The sequence below is a fragment of the Bemisia tabaci genome, chromosome 8 (genome assembly GCF_918797505.1).
Source record: "Bemisia tabaci chromosome 8, PGI_BMITA_v3".
NCBI classification, from domain to species: Eukaryota; Metazoa; Arthropoda; class Insecta; order Hemiptera; family Aleyrodidae; genus Bemisia; species Bemisia tabaci.
This window is the reverse complement of record NC_092800.1, coordinates 17721904-17743167: the sequence shown is the minus strand read 5'-3', so window position 1 is coordinate 17743167 and position 21264 is coordinate 17721904. Positions and strand designations below refer to the sequence as shown.

General features: G+C 41.0%; 1 protein-coding gene across 1 annotated transcript in view; it reads left to right on the top strand.

The window, feature by feature from the left end:
* Nucleotides 1-21264, top strand: part of LOC109044608 (SEC14-like protein 2) — an 87125-nt gene that overhangs the window by 35005 nt on the left and 30856 nt on the right. The window contains exon 2 of the mRNA XM_019062429.2: nt 18812-18884. Within this exon, the coding sequence (XP_018917974.2) occupies nt 18812-18884 (73 nt within the window). The remainder of the gene's footprint in view (nt 1-18811; nt 18885-21264) is intronic.

The window sequence follows — 21264 nt, the reverse complement described above, 5'->3', positions numbered from 1 at the left end:
AATTAGCCACCGCACATTGCCAAATCGGTCGGAATGGCAGTAATTGCTCGCGGTTCGAGCCCCGCGGTTGGCAGCGCTGGACCGCGTTCGATCGCGATCGCGGGCAGCGAGTGCATTTACAACTCGAGTCGCCCCGAGCCCTTGTTGAAACCACGTATCTATGCTTGGGTTCCCGTAAGAGATAAGCGGTTCTTGCACGGCGGGTACCCGTCTAGAAGCATCTGATAAATTACGAGCCGTTGACGGTGGGCGCCGGGCGAGGGGAGTCATCAGTCATTAACTTTGAAATTGATTTGATTTGTTTAACGTCCACTTTGTCGCCAATGACTCATTTAAGGATAGAAACAACATCCGATAAACGGGAGCTTGGCGCTAGGTCTTTCGTCGCCACCCGCGGGGCACTTTAGATCACTTTCGCTGGGCAATCGATGTAGCTATGATTTCCCGAAAACAGAGACAAATAGAGACCCTGTTGGCGACAGGTGGAAAGTCATGTCTTTGGAGCTCCAATATTCAACCCTTAAAATCGCCTTTTGCTTGTTGATTGTTGATGAAGGTGTTGACCAAGTTCCACATTCGGCTGAAGTACCTTGATAGAGGGAGATGGGCATGACGAATGACCAGAGACAACAGATCCTCCAGGTGGAAGCTTTTTCTTTCGGGGAAACTCAACACTTCCGTATGGACAATTATTAGGAAGCAACAGTCATCTTACCTACTTCGTGGATGATGAGCTTTAGATGACGTCATGAGACAAACAAGTTTTCCAAATTCCGGTATGTTTTGATGTGCTGTGGGCCATTCGTGCTGCGAGGGCTATCCATCGAAGAGAGACGTGCCCGTAAATGAATAGGGAATGAACAGTCTTCCGCGATGTAGCTATCTACCACAAACTACCAAGGTTTCCAGATTAACGCTTCCTCTTTGGATATTGAATATTCGCGCAAATATGTGAGTTTTCAGTACCAGCAAAATTCGCGCAATCCTATCGCGCAATCCAAAAAGGTAAAAGATTCGTGCAATTCCATCGCAGCCCACCTGATAGTTGTATGTATATTAACTAATGATTATCGGTCTGTGAACCATACCGTGGTAGCTCGTACCATAGTATGTTATTTACACCATAACTATGGTATATGTACCAATGATATGGAATAATAAATAATTCTGAATAATTTGACTTTATGGGTTGGCTGGCTCTTTGGGCCTTAACAGCACCATGGCCTTGCTTCAAAATTACACTGAAAAAAAAAAAAAGATTGGTAGAATTTACCATTCCTTCACGCTGTTTTCCACAAAGCGTGAATTTAAAGTTGATTCTGCCAGAGGAATGGTTACCTGCACCAGTATATAGTAACGTTTACCTTTTCTGGCAGAATTGACTCTGAATTTACGCTGTGTGAAATACAGCGTGAAGGAATGGTATATTCTACCGATCTTTTTTTTCAGTGTATCGACATATCCGTACTTTCCCTACATAGGTACTCTACGATGCGTCAGTATGTTTGGAGACTCACAATTTTGACAGCAATCAGGAGTCTTCTTGCGGTGGGTGGGGAGGGGGGGGGGGGTTCCAAGCGGCGTCGCTGCGCGCGTGCGGGGCGTCTTACGTCACACTCACTGCAAATCAAAATTCATCTTCGTGCTGAGACTCCTCATCAATGTCTGGGCCTGGGTAGAGACCTACTTGGACCTCACGAGGTCTGGGTCATTCTTAACTTAAGTTGCGACTCGGCCCTGCGATTTGTTCGTAAAATCATCTGCATACAAGTTCGTGGTTCGCACCACGGGCGTAATTTCGCACCAGAGGCGGATCCGGCAATTTGGCAACACCGGATTCCATCCATTTAAACCTATGTTAAATAATCGATTCTTGTCGGAGCACCTGGCCCCTCCAAGAATCGATACATTTCCGTAGGTTTAAATGGAGAAAAACAATTTTACCAACTTGCTGGGTCCGTCAATGTTTCACACAGGAAAAACAAACTCCGTCCGTGAAAGCCTACTTACCGACTGTGTTTATATAGACATACCGTCCGCGTTCCGGGCTGAAAGGCCGAAAGTTTCGAGTGTAGCACCCGAAGCAGTCGAAGCTACGGCTCCAGCACCAGGAACTTTCGGCTTCTGGTCCCGGAACGGACGGTATGTCTATACAGCCCGTGACTTTCCTCCGTGCAGTCAATTAATCTACGATGAATAATTTTCCTAAGAAAAATTAAAGTGTGACAGGAAATCTGCTACGCCACCAACGGAGATACGCGGTTTTGCACTGTGCTGCCGTGCTGAGGAAAAACGCTGTATGAACATTCGAGAGTTGCCAAATATCCCTTGATAAAACATGTATTATTGACAACATCCATGCATATTTGGACGGAGTTAAACAGAAAGGAACCAAGCTACATCGGGATCGAACCGAGAAAAAGAGGCTTAAAGTTCAGCTCCTGCACAAGACTCAATGTAAAAGTTAAACTTCAAGTTCAATTTCTGCAAAATTTGCTCCAACTAAAACTTTGAATTTTTGGCGATAGATATTAGAGCAGTGGTTGAGTTCAAAACCACTCATAACTCAATTTTTTCCAAAATGTGGGTTGGTTCCTTTCTGCTTAACTCAGTCCATTTTTCCTTGCAATTTTCAGATATTTTAGATTAAATTGCCTACAAAATTCTCTGAAAATTTTGGAAAGTAATATTCACAATTTTCCCAGAAAATTAGCTTCTTATCAGAGGCAACTTGGCAACGTCTGAAGGCTCATACGGCGTTCTTCCTTAGCACGGCAGTGTGACCATCGATCCGGCGTTCCTCCCTTTTACGGCAGAATACGACAGCATTCGAACTCCGTTAGATGGCGCTGGAGGCGAATCGAGCATCGATGAATTGCAATAGCAAATGAGAACTGAGAAGAGTAATCAAGCAGACACCGAGGCGCGAAATCAGGTGCTCCTGGTTGCGTTGGATGATGAAGATGGTGCGTGACACTTAGCTCCGACAATTACTTGTGCACCCAGGCACCGTCTACCCTCATCCATTAAAAAAAATATCAACAAACAATGACGTCATCTACTCATTCAGCAACCTGCTCCAGCTGAGTGTGTGCCGTCACAGGGCTTTCTCCCTTCGTTGCCACTAGGGCTAGCGGTGTTACGAGCCGAATAATTCGATCATCATCGAACATCAGCTCTTCGTTTCATGATTGAACTTTCAATATCTGAGTTCGCGGGCATATTTCTCTGCTTTCAATATCCCTGGGGCCACATTTTGTCGGTCCTTCCACCGTGCTTTAATATGGCCCGGTTACACGCTCAAATTTCCGTCAAATTCCGATCGAAAAGATGACCAAGATGGCGCTCGAGAGTTATCTAGATTGATGAGTAAAATTAATTAAAACAGCGTGTTGATTGGAATAAGCATGAAATAAGCACGGTTGTGTGGAAATCAGATAAAGGATGAGCCCCACAGCTCCATCATCTACCATCAAATTTTTGCAGGCAGCAGAAATTTGATGGTAGATGGTGCGCACCAGTCACCATTTGATCGGAAATTGATGGAAATTTGAGCGTGTAATCATAGCAATATTCTAAGTACGGGTCTCGACTGCACTGAAGGACTGGCTTAGCGCTTCTGATTGGCCGGTGGTGCGGTTTAGACTCATCGATGGATGTTGCCCTCCATGTGAAAGAGCCAACGAAATTCGGCCCCTGGCACGTACGTAAACTAAAATAGGAGAATTTTATGTGTGGAAAGGGGGGGGGGGCATCAACGGACATTTCATCCGGGGGAATTTTACGGGCAAGAAACTGGGAAAGATCTGGGGCTACTCCCTAGGCTCCAAAGAAAAGTCCCCCTTCCTCTAAGACAGTTATGAATGAGACGTTTAGGGAGTAATTTCAAGCCGTCCTTCCCGAAATATTGATTGAGATAAATTTTTAGAAAAGTGGCAAATATACGTACTTATCTAGCAAACTTCTTTAGATTTACTGAAGAGGGAAGAAGGTCAATCAGAAGGGGGTAGGGAGAAGTCCCTAGGTCACTTCTAGTACCGCTTATTGCAGCAAGACAATTTTGAAGTATTTATGCTAACAGAAACGATGTGCAAATGAATAGAATCGAAAGGAACTTAATTTGTAACACGCGAACCCTATGCACATAATTTTTTTTTTTTGATTTTGTCATTTTCACATCATTCCTCTCGGTACAAATAGAGTCCCTATACAGAGAGAGCTGAGACAACGCGGATTATGGATGTCACAAACGGGGATAAAGATTGCACAAATCGGACGTTTTTTGTAATCTTTGATCAATCCATTTCCGAATGGGCCTGTTGCATGCAAGAGATACAGCCGTGCGAATAGACTTTTCAGAGGTTAAATGACACGAAAATTACGATGGTCACATTAAAAAAGTCTGAAATACACTCCTTACTGCGCAATTTGCGTTGTTAGGAACGCGCTTTTTCAAATTTCCCGCGTCTGGGGGCAGTTTTCTAACGGAAACAATTAACGGCAACTCGCGGCCATTTCCGGTCAACTAAAACTGACAACATAACCTAAAAATCGGAGCTCGTGATATTGTGAAATGAAATGTAGGAGGATTGCGTTGGATATTTAAAAGTTGATCGATTTGGTTAGCGCATAAAGCGTATATGGACCACTATAAGAGATCACGTTGGGTTTGTAAACAAACTGAAGGAAAAAATAACAACAACAACGACTCGGCATCTTCCGGAAATCACCGAGCCCGCCGTTTACTCGTTTCCGGTGATTAGAAAACTGCCCCCAGACGCGGGAAATTTGAAAAAGCGCGTTCCTAACAACGCAAATTGCGCAGTAAGGAGTGTATTTCAGACTTTTTTAATGTGACCATCGTAATTTTCGTGTCATTTAACCTTTAAAAAGTCTATTCGCGCGGCTGTATCTCTTGCATGCAACAGGCCCATTCCTGTCTCCGTTCCCTCTCCCATTTCATTTGTTCCTTGCCTCACCCTCAATTGGACTGCATTTTGTAATTTGCAACTATAAATTCTAGCCCGGTTTAAAAACATCGTATGTGCCATTAGTTTCCCTAATCACATAAGCGTTTTTCCGGAAGAGCCAGAATTTATAGTTCCAAATTGCAAAATGCAGTCCAATTGCCCGGTCCATTCCGGTTTATACTTTTTGCAATTGGTGAAAGTATATTCCCGTTTGTGACACTGTGAAGGCCTAAAATACGGGAACCAATTAGAAATGGATTCGCGATGTCTTTTCTCTCAGTATGAAGGGATTCCAGGTACAAACACGTCCAATTCATAGTTTTGACTGACGAAATTCACCTCGTAAAAGCGGAGCGCGGCAAGACTGGTGTCTACCGCTGTTCGCAAGTTTTTGTCGATTCATCACCGTGAATTGGCATCGGGCAATCGACAGTGCCCCATCAACCCAGCATCGCCCTTGGCCGTTGACGGTGCCTGTCTTCGGCTGGCGTTGGAGGAACACCCCCCCCCCCTTCTCCTGCCTCATCCTCTCCCGGGGTGGGCGAAGTGCGAACTCGAAAGGGCATCGATGCTCTAGGCCAAGAGACACGCACTTTCGCAAGGTGCCACGGAGAGCACTGACTGTCGAGGAATCTTCATGCGTCACGCCAGAATCCGAGACAATACCGTATGTGTCGACTTTGTGTCGGGGGATTTCGCAAATAGGTCCTCTAGATTATCGTAGACAGTGTTGGGTGCGATGTTATGGTATCGTAAGCTCACGATCGAATGTAATCGATTCGATATATTCTGTCGACGGAATTGGGACTAATTGATAGAAATCGATATATTCGCATGGGCAGAATGAAACCAAATAGATAGATTCCACGGAAAAAAAGCACGAGGTTGTTGGATGATATGGACATTTCCAATTAATTGTGGTAGCGCCCTAATTAATTAGGTAACTAACTCAAATGTCGCGGTACTACCCTAACCAGTGGCGTGGCGTGCTTTGCGATATATCGATTGTTCTGCCATTTAAACCTTTGGTAAAGAATCGATTATTAAGGTGTTCGCTGCGAACACTCTCATCGATCCTTCCCATGGGTTTAAATGGCATAACAATCGATATATTGCAAAGCACGCCACGCCACTGACCCTAACTTGAGTTGCGGTACTAATACAATTAATTAGAAATGTCCATATCATCCAACAAATTGGGGTAGTACCACAATTTTAGGCGATAACCCCTGACACTTTTTTTTCCGTGTTCAGTTTCAAAGATCGCAAGTTTCGGTTTCTGGAATACTCTTAGCAAAAACTTTAGAGTGCCTCATCAGTCAAAGTTTTCTTGTTTTTTTTTTCTCAATATAATAGGACAGTGGGAATATATTGATAATTGACAAATGATTCACAGCTACCTGTCATATATCATTTCAATTCCTTTTCCTTTTTTTCTTTTTAGTTGAAAATTCCATGATTAAATTCCATTAAACATTTGATTTACAATATTTTTGGTAACTACACTGGTATATGTTAGACGGCATTTGAATATGAGGCAGAAATTACGAAGGAGAAGGTAAAAGGAGAGAGAGAAGCCGGAAGCGCAACATGTGCATAACATCGGAACCCAACCCCTTTTTTCCTTTTTCTGGGCAGCCATCTATTTGAGGATGTTCTGGGGCTCATAGGATCCAATTTGCTCAAAATATACTATGCATGTTTCGTCGAGGCATAATCGAGTAAAACTCAACAGAAATATTTTATTCATAACCAGTCAAACTGAGTTCAGAAGTTTTAGTCTTTTGCAAGATTCAAAGTAAAAAATAAATTTCAACCTCAATTTTTAATTCACTTGTACATAGCTCCTTTCAGCATAAATTCGTCCGTAAATATACGACTTGCTGAGCTCAAAACTACTCTTAACTCGATTGGCCATGTGGTGCATTGCGTTAAAATATTCAGTTCCTCATTGAACACACCCACTTGCAAGAACGTTAATCGATTAATTCGCTTGCACTATTATTTATTCCTCACTCTTTGTATGCAGCTTAAAAATTGTGGAGAGCGGGGGAGCGTTCAGAATGCCATTTAAAGTTTGAAGGAGATGAAGAAACGTTTGAAATCCCAGAGTCTTACGCTCGTAAGTTAATCTACCGACAAATAACAGTGTCGATTGAAAATGGCTTAACGCTCGACAAAAAATCTCGCGTGGAGGGGGTCCGGCAGTTCATCGCTTCCCTGAAGTAATAACGTAACCAGAAATGAACGTTGCCAAATTTCTATTCGCAACTTGCATTTTAACCAGAAAATATTCGGGAGTTTCTGACTGAAAATTTCACCGAGTTTTCCTCTGATTATAACTACAAATAGGTGAAATTTTTGGCAAAAATCGCATGGTCATATCCTTGTAAAAAATTACATTATTTCAGTCGCTATCACGATCTTGGAGCGGAGTTACGCTCTTTCGTCCGGGATAGGACGGATTTCAGCCGGCACAATTTTTTTCCTCCGAGATCCCGCGCGAAAAAAATATTCCGCAATTGGAGGCAGAGGCACCGCGCAGTGGGAAACGGCAGAAATGCACGCACAAAAAAGTGTCCGAATCCGTAATCTCGAACCCGGGGGCGGGGGGAGAAGAAGTTGTCGAATTATTCAAATTCGAGTATCAGTTTCTCCAGGTCTCGCGACTGCAACCCAGTTAATGTGGGCCAAATGGACCTATTCATGCTAAAAGGAACTATGTTTCATGCGAATCCCTATGCACATAGTTCTTTTTAGCATTAATACGGCCAAATAATATTGAGGTCCTCGCTCGGTCAGCGCAACTTCTTAGCTTCTCGATTAGCGCCGGGCTTAAAGCGATGGGAATTTTCGATAATCCTGATTGGGTTTTTGGTAATCCTTGAGATGGGTTGTTTCAAAATATCCGACAGGTTGAGAACACGCTGATGGGTTCCGATCATTATTCCTTAGATTTCTTTCAGTTTTAGGAGTCATTCATAAAACTGCCGTGCTAAGGAAAAACACCGTATGAACCTTCGGACGTCCGCTAGATTTCCTTCACTAAAAACCAAATTTACTGGAAAAAAATTTGAACATTCTTAAGTTTACCAGCAAATTCGCGTTTTATGAAAGGAAATGTGGCAACGCCTGAAGGCTCATACGGCGTTTTTCCTTAGCACGGTAGAACAGGTTTGACACTTACTGTGGGGCTTTTCCGACAACAAGCAGGAGGATTTATGTTTGCAAGGCTCAGAACGGTTCCGCTAATTTTTTGTAGGTATTGAATCCTTGAAAAGGACAAAGGTCGTAATTCTACTTATGCAATTCCGCAGATACGGTGAAATCATGTGAAGAGATCCAGGCATCAAAACTCATCAATACAGAATGAAAAGACCTCCTGACTACTTTGAGAGGCCGCCTTATTTTCCCGATGGAACCGTTAAAGCGTTGTCCAATGCCGTATCTTCATCAAACAAGACCCCCCCTCTTTATTTTAAAATTTGACGTCATTTGACGCCCTCAAATGAGGGGCTTAGAGGGCAAAGCGTATATGTGCAGTATTTTTTAAATTAAGAATTTAATTATTTCAACTAAACCTAGTCCTACAATATATTCCGTGAATTAATTCAATTTTTTTTTTCAAAAAATCCAATTTTCAAATGTCAAACAGTGAGTTTGAACTTTCTTCCCACCACAAGTCTCCATGTATTTTTGAAACTCTAAATACGTGTTTTCTTGAAATGACAATAACTTGTTAATGCGCCTTGTCCTTTGCGGTCCTCAAATTTGCTTTCATTTACTTTTTTAGACATTTAACGAGTTAAAAAAATTGGAAAAACCTCATTCAAGGGTCAATCGTATTTTCCCTTGTTGAAAATTCAACTGCTGTTTTAAGGCTTAGAGGAATCCTTTAAATTTGTCATTAATTTTTTTTTTTTAAATATTACTAGTACTCATTTGGGAAAGTTTGTAAACATATTCTGGAAAAAGTTCGTAATAAAAATCTGTAGAAACGATTTTAAAAAAAATTGCGCTATAATATCGTCACCTTCCGGTTAAAGTATCACACGCTTTATGCGACGCTTAAAAATTTCCGCCGCCATTTTTTACAGAGAAATTGTTCAACGAAGCTGTCAAAAAATTTCACTGAATTTTCTCTGTGCTGCCGATAAAATTCAGTGATATTCTCTAACAGATTCAAGCGACAATTTCTCTGTAAAACCTAAAATGGCGGCGGTAATTTTTAAACGTCGCTTTTGGTGCTTGTGATACTTTGTAGGGAAAGTGAGGGTACTTTCGTCAGAAACATCCGGAATTCCTGACAATATTTTGAAAATGTTGCTAAAATAGTGCTGATTTACTGAGTACTGTACACTGGGAAAAAGAACCACATTGGACCTAGAGTCCAGACTCTTGAAAACATTGACAAGAAAAAGGACTCTTGATTCAATCAGATTTAAGCTTAAATCGAAAGGAAATGCACTCAAATTAAGAGGCTTGGTTCTTGATTTAAGCTTAAATCTGCTTGAATCAAGAGTATTTTTTCATGTCGATGTTTTTAAAAGTCTGGACTGTAGATCCAATGTGTTTTTTTTTCCAGTGTACTTGTTTGTAACTTCCGAATGGCTTTGAGACACAATGGACCACTAGACAAGGTACGAATTTCAGCATTCTGATACATGTTTCCGGACCAAAATTTCACGTAGAACACGATACGCACAACGAAAATTACCGAAATTAACTCCTTACGAAGGTATTTAATGATTCTTGATGCGTGAATTCAAACCACCCGCTCATGAAAACTCAATGCTCTACGTGATTCACATCGTGCGCTAAACGTTATCATCAACGTCTCAGCGATATATAAATCTGGCAACCTCAGTCCTGACGCTTTGGCTCAGCTATAGCAAATTGCTTATAGTTTGAACAACACGTGGTGGGAAATGAACATTGCTCGATTGAGAAGTTTGCTGAAACCGTTGTAGTGCGCGATTTGACTCACGTAGAGCTTTGAGTTTCTTGTGAGCGGCCAGTTCAAATTCCTCGTAACTTATGTGAAATAAAAACGTTAATATCTTCGCTAAGAGTTGGTTTCAATAACTTTTGTTGCGCTAATGGTGCTCTACGTGAAATTTTAGTTCAGAAACATATATTAGAATGCTAAAATTCGTACCCTGTCTAGTGGTCCATTGTCAACGCCATTGTAGCGCGGAGAAATTCTGGCCTCGAGGGAAATGAGAGCCTGGGTGCAACCCATTCATTCCTTGGCTTCTCCTCGGTAAATACGACTGACTTATTGCGAGATGGAATGGCATCAAACGGAGATGATGAGCGTACGCAAGCATTGCGTCATCTCACCGAGAGAAATATCTCAGCATCATCCGTGATGAACAATTATCGTGGACGAGGGCACTTGCAGCCGGACTAGGGGTCGCGGGACGCAACGAAAATGATAAATTAACATTTACGCATACACCTTCGGCTGCTCGACAATTGCGAGTTCGCTTTCCAACAACAATTGAGGGGCTCGGAGGACAAGGCGCATAAGTGCACTTTTTGAAAAAGTTGAGTTATTAATGTTTTCAAGTAAAACTAATCTTAATGCACATTAGGTGAAATTTTTACTCTAAAATTCCGATTTTTAAGCATCTAAAAGTCAGTTTTAACTTTCTTTCCGCCATAAGGATCCATAAATTAACATTTACGCATACACCTTCGGCTGCTCGACAACTGCGAGTTCGCTTTCCAACAACAAATGAGGGGCTCGGAGGACAAGGCGCATAAGAGCAGTTTTTGAAAAAGTTGAGATATTAATATGTTCAAGTAAAACTAGTCTTAATGCACATTAGGTGAAATTTTCGCTCCAAAATTCCGATTTTTAAGCATCAAAAAGTTACTTTGAACTTTTTTTCTGCCATAAGGATACATGTAATTTCAAAACTTCGAACACTTATTTCTCTAAAGTGCAAAAAATGCACTCACGCGTCATGTCCTCCAAGCCCCTCAATTCAGCCACAGGAAAGTAAAATAAAAGTTGAGACTTAAACCGTCACAGGCGCCATTAGATTTGGTCCAGTAGAATAACAAAAATTCGGTTGTAAACTTAAATCAGAAAATTTGAATAGTTTGATCTAAATTTGGCACTTAAAATTATAAAATCGCCTTATTCTAGCAGATTAAAGACGAGTACCTAAGCTGGTATATCCACTTTAATTCCTATGATAGAAAATATTATATATAATATATTTATGCGGAATTATTTCGAAATATTGATGGGAAAAAGTGTCTTGTGATGTCGTATAGTTCGGGAAAATTATCTGACCTCGCAGGCTAACCCTTTCTTAGAGCTCAAAATGAATAAAGAAAGTGCGGCAACGAATCATAAAAAAATATTGAGCAGGTTTTCATTTAATACCCTAAAAAAGTACACTGGTCACTCACTCACAATTTTAAAAGTGGGAGAAAATTGGCAACGTGGAACTGGTTTCAATAAATTGAACTTTCATAAACTGTAAAATACTATTTTTATTAGCTTTTTAGTGAAAATCAGGGCTTAATATCACTTTTTAATCAGGTGATAACGAAATTCAAAGGTTTTGGACCCCCCCCCCTCCGTGCCCTAAATTTTTCGGCTAATCTGAAAATTTGGGTAAAGAGAGGCTCTAGCATGATTAATGAATAGACACAATGAAAATGAAATCCAGAATGTGGCGAAAAATAGCTTCTTACAATAGGGTCTTTTAACGCTTACTTTCTTGCCGCGGCGTTTAAGTCTCCTAAGTAAAGAAAAGGGAATAGCGCGTCGGAAGACTTTGTTATTGCACGCGCGCGAGGGTGTGCTTGAGTAAGTGTATGTGCGTGTACGACTGCGTTTTATTCTGCCGTGCCAAGAAAGAACACCGTATGAGCTTTCAGACGTTGCCAAATTTCCTTCGATAAAAACCGAATTTACCGAGAAAATTGTGAATATTTTTTTCGAAATTTTCAGACAATTTTTTACGCAATTAAATCTAAAATATCTGAAAATTTTAGGGTAAATATGCATACATTTCGTTAAAAATAATGCTTTATCAAGGGAAATTTGACAACTCTCGAATGTTCATACGATGTTCTTTCTTACCGTGGCAGTATTGAAACTCCGTTGAATCGCAAGAAAAATGGATCTGTATCTCCGCCAAAGAGGAGCGGCGTTGAGTATCAACAATACTACTCTGCCGTACTGAGGAACAACGCCGTATGAGCCTTCAGACGTTGTCAAATTTCCTTCTAGAAAAGCCGCATTTCCTGAGAAAATTGTCAATATTTTTTCCTCAAAATGTTCAGTTAATTTTCTACATGATTCAATCTAAAATATCTAAAAATTACAGGGAAAAATACGCAGAACTTTCCTCAAAAATACATGTTTTATTCGGGAAAATGTGGCAACTCTCGGATGTTCATACGGCGTTTTTCCTTAGCACGGCAGTGCTCCATGTGAAGTCATTCCGATATTTATGTACTTCAGCCATTGAACTGAATCTCGATGAAATCGCACGCAGGACTTTCAACCGGCACCAGCACGGGAATCGCATTCTTCCAGTACCTCGCCCACCGCGATATTGGGTCATAGAAACATTTCTCCGGTAATTATCGAGATTGTCTCTATTCCACATCCCGGTGGGTCGGATCGAAATAATTGCGTTTAGTAGTCGGTTAAGCAACGTCCAGTAGCCATGCAGACGCGTAATTAACACGTCTAGCATATAGTCATACGCACCGACACCCTTGCACACATGCACACATGCACACATGCACACATGCACACTGTCGCAAGAATCGCGTATCTCCGGTAGGCGCCTGACGTACATATGCGGTTTTCGCTTAAATAGTCGGATAAAACTCATGAATTTTCGAGCTGGCTGAAATCGCATTTCTGCAATGGAAAGCGGGTCTTCTTAGGAGGATAGAGTAAAATTGGACCGCGTTTAGCAGAAAGGAACCAAGCCACTTCAGCTATTGCCAAATTTTACTGGACAGTTTAATTTTTAACGAGAGGACGTTTGTAAAGATTTCTTTAAAAATTGTAAGAAATTACGCTCTGTATTATGCAGAAAATTCATAGAAATTTGCACAAAAATATCCTCAACCGTTTGCTTGTAAAAAATTAAATTGCACGATTAAAGTTGGCAACAGCTGATGTGGTTTGGTTTTTTTTCTGCTTAACGCGGTTCAATTCATGCTGTCAGGCGAAGGAAAAACGCCGTATGAACATTCGAGCGTTGCCAAATTTCCTTCGATAATTTTTTTTTTTTAGGAGAGTCGTTTTCATATCACCCAACAACCTCGTGTTTTTTTTCCGTGAGACCTTTGGCGCTGCGTGAATGATCGACTATCGATTTTCCCCGTTTGAAACTATGGCAAAGAATCGATTATCACGGTGTCCGTTGCGAACACCCTGATAATTGATTCTTTCCATGGGTTTAAATGGGATAGATCAATCGATACATCGCAAAGTACGCCATGCCACAAACGGAAACTCCCTGAAGATAGGCAGGTTTCTCTTATCAAGGGAGTGAGCTGTTTTTATTCAGCAGAGTAGAGCAAACCTTATGGTCCTTGGGCCGGTTAAATGCGCGTAACTCCAATGAAGACTCCATTTGGATGAGCGGTCTTTAACGTTGTACACTCCTCACATATGAGCGTAATTATAAGCGTGGACTGCACAGTGCACGCACACAAGCGCCCAGCACCGTGTGGTGCCGGCCGGCCACTAAATCCATTTATCTTTTTAAGTGCATCGCATGTTCATTACATTGACGAAACAAATCGTTCGCGGCTTCGACGAGTCGTACGCCGACGCTCAGAGCACTGAAAAAAAGCCGTCATGCTGGTAATGCCCTCATAATCCTGCTCCTCTCGTTCTGATTCAGGATTTTAAAATATTATATTTCTTCGAACCGACAGTGCATGCGGTATTAAAATTGGATGAATATGGGACCGTCTGCGGGAAAACAGACCCAAGTCCGCAAAAAGTCAAAATTTCCGTTGTTGGCATTGGTGCACCAGAAGGTGTTTTAGGAATTTTGGGACAATATTGCTTGAAAATTCCAAACTAGTTGTAAACCAAAGTTGAGGCAATTTAAAGTTTGCAGTTTAAAAATGTAGATTTAAGCAAAAGTTATTTAAAATCTGAGCTGCAATTTTGCCAGATCATCTTGCAATTAAATGCTCTCTTCATAAGCCCAAAAATTGACCAAATTACTCGCAGCTCTTACTTTGTGTCATCAAACAGTTTATTCGCGAGAGTTTTTAAAGAAACTTTGACTTTAGTATGGGGGTTATGTATGGGAGAGATTCGAGTTTAAGACGATTATTACAGACACAAGAAATTATCCTCCAAGAAAACATGATACTTGCCAAATCTTCCTGACCATAAAATTTGGTGCCTTCTCGTGAAATGACGCCTCTTGAATGAAAGCCCTTAAACTCCAGAGATATTTCTTGCGATTTATCATGGACTTCCAGAATTGTTTTGCCATTGGAAAGTAATAATCTCTTAATGAGCCCACTGCCCTACAATTTTTAAAGCAGTCTGTAATGGGCACGTAGAGCATGACGGCCAGGGAAGATTAAAATAAGCGGCCACTTCATGATTAATCTGTGAGTTTCAAACACCAAATTACAAATTTGCATCACCTGTTCCACTTAAAATTGTCGTTAAAATCTATGACAAAGTACAATAACAGAATAGCCCCGTAAAAATTGATTTAAGTGAATTTCGCGAGCCGCGACCCTTCCCAAAAACCACAACGTCACGATGAAGAGGCTGATTTCCGATCGATGTGGTTGTGGTCAATGAAGAAACACAAACAAACAGGTCGCAGTCCCCGAGGGCGCGAGGGGACATCGGGTTTTGCAAGCGGGTCGTCATCGACCATCTTTGTTTTCGTCTTTGTCTTTGCCTGATGCCTTGTGCCTCATACCTTATGCTTTACACCCGATGCCTTCGAACCGTTTGATTTGATCGGAAAGTTATGATCCGCGTTGATCAACCATCTTCGGTTTCGACACAAGCCATGTCGGATCCACCGTTCTGCATATAAATTCTTATTATGCGTTGACATTTTGTGAGTATTTTCGCGGGGCCCCCCAGCCCCGGTCTCCGGTTACCGAAATAATCTGAGAAATATCTGAAATAATCTGGTCGATTGTTGGATCTTTATGGATCGATTTATCGATAAATAGTTTTGCTAAGGTGGGGATTTTTCTATCGATCAAGGTCGATTCAGCAATCGATCCAGCTTTACGGGTCCTCTGATTCATCGGTGGGTCTCCGTGCGCATCACAGACCCCCTCTGCGGTGTTGTCATATCAGGCGGTTGGTATTCGAATTTTCACGAAACGGCTGCGGAGGAACAACACGCTTCAGCGGCGGGGCGTGAATGATCGATTATCAATTTCTCCTTCTTTGAAGCTGTGGTAAAGAATCGATTATCAAGGTGATCGTTGTGAACGCCTTATCCATCGATCCTTTTCCATAGGTTTCAATGGCAGACCAATCGATAAATCGCAAAGTGCTCCACTGACATGTTTTGATTGTCGGATCAGGCTGTTAATCAAGACGGCTTGGACATTTTTAAGGAGCGCAATTGAAGTGAAAATTGATTGCAAAATCGGTATTCAAGTTTTCGACAGAAAACATTCGACACGTCCACAATGCTGCAAGTATGGTTCTGTTTATTTCTGTGGTAGCACAAGGCTCGAAACTTCAGTTTATTCCAACTATTTTGAGCTTAAATCAAGGCTAAAATATGTTTAAAACATTTTTAATGTTTCAAAACAATCTTTCTTGAGCTGCATCAAACTTCAAATTATCATAACCACGCCCACGGTTTGATTAGATTTTTTTATGGGTTTTTGCGCTAAAATATGCATAAAATACTCAATAGTGCCAATATTCCAATATTTAGCTTTTCAGCTTTCAATTTTCTCTTACGTTTGATGGGCCCCATTTAGAAAAATCATTTCCAGATCCTAGAACAAGAATATCAGGCCGTCGTTATACGTCATACCTGCCATCCGTAGACCTTCGTCACTCCTTCTCAAGTAAACAAGCACTCCTATGTATCAAAACTTGGAGGTTGGGGGCCAATATAATTTTGGAAGTAAGAGCAAACACACTAACACCGGCAGCTTTATGATACCCCATTGACAAGGTTATGTCAATCGATGGAAAATGCCAGAACTGAATTTTACGATTCCGGGTGCGAAATCTTATTCAGCAACACCATTAGTGTGGGTGGATTCCTTTCAATACAATTGTGCTAAGAAGTAACGACACAAGGGCGTTAGTGCCACGTTTCTTTCGATTGCCTACCATTGATCAGACCTACATTGCCGCACTATGGGAAAACACCGTGTGGAGCCGTGACGTTGCCGAATTTATTGCGGTAAAATACTAATTTTTGAGGAAAGTTATGAAAACTTGAATCAGTGAGAACGAAAACACACCAACTCGAAAAAATGAAAATAATGAAGACAGACACGAAACTGCACAGTAGGTGAAGAAGTTTGTCCAAGAAAAAGACTTTTGGTGCCGAAAGATAAGTACTTGAGGACACGTTAAAGGTCCAAGTTGGAACAAATGCGCTAACTTCACACCCATCATAAAAATTGACTGAAAATGGAGTATTTTCGAGTTATCGAGTTGGTGTGTTTTCAAACTCACTGATTCACTTCTCTTTGAACTTTTCAGATATTTTGGATCAAATTGCGCACAAAATCGTCTGAACAATTTGAATAAAATATTCACAATTTTTCCAGTAAATTAGTTTTTTATCGGAGGAAATATGGCAACATCTGAAGGCGCATGTGTCGTTCTCTCTTAGCACGCGGCAGTACCTAGTTACAGTGATTGTAGTCTCGTGATGTCTAACGAAAGTTTCATTAATTTATTCGTCCTCAGGTAGCTTGTGTAGGTATACGTCCAATTTCAAATAAAACCAATAAAAATTCTGGCCCATGCACCTGACCCACTGCCGAAATTGGGTGTGCCTTGTTGAGGTCAATTCGCGGATAATATATTGATAATCGCTTCGAGTCGACGACGACACTCGAACAGGGGTCTGACCGCTTGCCAAAGCAACAGCAATAAGCTGCGTCCCAATTAGCCTTGATCCTTTTATTTTCTTCTCAGCCACTTGAGCGGTCCTTTTGTTTTTATTTTTCTCAACTGATTTGAAAATAACCTGCTCTTCTATATTACCGTAACCTACAAACCAACAGAAAGCGCATACATATTTGCTATCAACAGGAAAAAAATGTCTGCAGATCTCGAATAGAGCATCACCGTTTAACACCACGTATAGAGTCTTACATTATTATCGGTAATTTTGTCATAATTTTTCCTCTATCTCTATTTTCTCTCCTGCGTAAATTACGAGGCTAAACCACACGCACGGACATCCACACCGTTCAAAACCGCACGGGCCTCGGGATACATTGTTGCCAGAGTGTGCTGAAATTACAGCGGTAAATTTTAACCAAACATAAAATATCCAGGGTTTTCCGCACAATCTGGCAACTTCGCTCGGGAAAAAGCACTCCCAACCGAGGACGTCGCCGAGAGATTTTTGCTGCATTTTTATGATCCGTGCAATTCCGGAGGCAGGCGTATCAATTTTTCCCGCAATTATAGCTTGTAGTGTTTACTTGTTCAGAAATAAAGAAATAAACGTAATGAGAAATAAATGCGTGCATGCCGACTCCCTTTCAACCGGTTTTATCGGGGTCGCGGAGATTGACCAGCCGCTCGATTTGTTAATTTATCAGAAAAAGACTTGTGCGCTTCTGATCCGTTTCGCCGCAACATTTTCCGCGAATAATTGCAAAATGCATCGTTGCATCGAATGCAGTAGTAGCTCAATGATTAAATGAAAAAGGGAGCTGGTTCAGATATAATGACGAATCTAGGTTTTTATGGGCACTGAAAAAAAAACTCCGGCCGTGAAGTATGCACTTGGCATATGGAGACGTACCGTCCGCGTTCCGGGCTCAGAGGCCGAAAGTTCCGGGTGCAGCATCCGGAGCAGTTGAAGCTACGACTCCAGTACCCAGAGCCTTCGGCCTCAGAGCCCGGAACGGACGGTATGTCCATACATCCGTAATTTTTTTTTCAGTGGGGAGAGGACAAACCTCCGATGGAGTCAGGGAAGAACACCCAGTCTTAGAAGAGAAGTTGGGGGCATCCTTGCAAAGTTTTGAAAATTTACACGTTTCAGGTACAATTTTGAGCTACTCGTACGCAGAAATGTATCGAAATAAAATTTAAGACGAACATGTCACTCACTAATTTTTTCTGTGAGGAACCTACCAGATCATTAAGCTTGATTCTTGTGCTAAAGCTATAATAAAATAATAAAGAACATTCGGTTTTATTTCCATTTTACCAGCATAATGATTCTTGAATTTTCCGCCATGAGTTTTTCTCAACTTAATTCAAGCTGAATTCCTCCAAGAAGAGGAGAAAAATGATTTGGTAAGGCAAAAAAAGAAGCTGAAACTAAGCAGCATTATTCTTGAATTATAGAAAATATTCCTTCACCACAAATTTAAAACTTTTTTTCGATGCAAGTCAATTGAGTAGTGTCATAATAATTTGTAAGATTTTTTATACATTGTTTCATTAAATCGCTGCTTCTCTGAAGACATCTCCGTACACTTTTCCAAGGAAGGTGACTATCATGAAAAGATAACAGATGGTTGTAGGTGAAACTAATTATCGTTGTTAAACAATTTCCTCAATGTTGAATGCAAGCAGTTTCCCACGGCTAATCGTCTCCATCCTCTAATCTGTCCTCCGATTTTGTTGGTTTCAGTTCCGCAGGAATGTCAAGGATATTTGCACGAAACCCGACCACGATGACCACTTCTTGCTACGTTGGCTCAAAGGTAAGGATATATAAAAGCACCTATTTGCGGTTGATAATTAATGGTATAGATGCAGTTTCAAAAATAAGTGAGAAGAAGTTGGCTCCTTTTATTTTACATGATGCGGCCCTCTCTCATGATGTTGAGTATGTAACGTCAGCGGTGGAGTTATGTTTTGATCATTGAATGTTATAGATTAAGCAGCTAAAAATGATGAAACCGGTTCAAATACTGAGTCTTTACATTCAAGATGTAATGTAACTGATCCCTGGTAAAAATTGGCAGTTAAATGTGTGTTCCAAAATACTATAGACCTACAGCCGGCTGTAAGATTCCCAATAGCTTCTGTAGCCGGCTATACAATTTCTTATAGCCTTTCATAGCCGATGGCGATTAAGCAACAACCAGACGATAAAGTTTATGCTAAACGTTACTAAATACGGATATTAGGACTTAGTTAGTTTTTGGACTACCGCTCTCTTTTTGTGTCGTAGTATCTTAATTTATTTTGCGAGGAAAGCTCCGTACTTTTGAAGGATACCTGTCATCCTTAATATGTTGGAGCGCCTTCAATTTCTTATGATACTGTGCAATACCTCTGGTGTGAAATAGTTGCTTCAGACGCCGTGGCACGCTGCGGCGCAGCTGACGGGCAGAGAGTGCGAACCGCGCATTGGCGCCTACAAACCTAACAGGGATACTTCACGCATTGCGCAATGCGTGAAGTATCCCTGTTAGGTTTGTAGGCGTCAATGCGCGTTTGCACAATGCGAGAAGTATCCCTGTTAGGTTTGTAGGCGTCAATGCGCGTTTGCGCAATGCGTGAAGTATCCCTGTTAGGTTTGTAGGCGCCAGTGCGTCGCCGCTCCGTTTGTGTTAGGCTCCAATACTTAATCTCGCGGAGTCAGCGTTTTTCCACTCATGATTTTGAAATGTTTGCACACTCTGTATGGATTATTCTCATTTAAATTGATGGGAAAAAAAATGTTTTAAAGGAAAATATAATGTGTGTTTTGTAAGTATAAAAGTAGTTCCGTATCAAACTTAATGATTTCCAAAGCACACGAATTTATACACAATTTCCTATAGCCTTTTATAGCCAATGACGATAAAGTGTAAAGCCCGGCGATAGGAACTATAGCCCGATTGTATACTTTTTTATAGCTTCGTATAGCCCGGCTATATGATTTGCTCCGCTTTCTACAACCAGCTATATGATTTTCAATAGCCTTCTTTAGTTGGCTATAAGAACTTCTATGGTATTTTGAAACGCAGCTCCTATCGCCAATTTTTACCAGGGATACCTATATGCTATTCATCCTGAATTCTATAATAAAAAGTGATATCTCCATTATTTGATTTAGAAACTTGACGTTTGGACAGATCTTACACATTTTCGCTTATCTACGTTCTTTAATCATAACACTTATTCTATGATCAGTGGAATTGATCTATTGGCAATGAAACAGTTAGAACACCTTACCCTAGCTAAAAAAGATTATGCATGCTGGTACCATATTAAGATCTTGTTGTTAATGGTTCGTTTCGAACTGTTGATATTAAGATGGTACCATTACGGTATCAACCTATCAACATGGTAATTGACATGGTAATCGACATGGTATCGACATGGCATCCAAATGTTATCGACATATGGCACCGACCTGGTTTCTACATGATACCAACAACAAACATGGTACTAACCTGGTTTTAACATTATTCCATGATACCATGTTGGTGCTGTGTTAATACCGTGTTTGCGTCAACATTTTACCATTTTTCACTCATAACTTTAGCCGTTTTCAGCAGGGTCATGATAAAATAGATAAATAAGTTTGTTTCGGTGAGTGTCTGTTTATCGTGCAAAAAGAACCAATACAATTATGTACAGGCTGGGAAAGAGCGATCAAGATTAGGAGAACGAGATAGGGTGGGGAAAGGGGCAGGGGGAAAATCCTCGTTCTTCCGCAATCCTGTGAGAAAGAATTTAAGGCAATTAGAATAAAGAGGACAGCTCGAGAAGGACTTTTAATTGGACAGTTGAAAAGATCAAAGCGTCAAAGCTGCAGACAATCCGATTGCTGTGTGCACAAGATGCCAACGGTGTTGCCTTTTGTCTCATCAATTAATAGACATCATCATACTTTTCATTTAATTTATTTATTTTATTTTTAAAGTTTCAACAAATATCTGCATTATGGCAAGGTTGGTAATAAGTGCAGCAAGGCGAATAGTAGTCAACTGTAACCCCCCCCCCTCCTCTCATCCAAAGTCACGGTTAGTTTCAACACTCCCTCTGAATGGGTACTTCATTCTATAAAACTAAAATCAAGTCATAGCCAAAAATTAAGCCATAGGTACGTTCTTTTTCAAAAGATCTGATAAGCCACGCTGCAAAAGA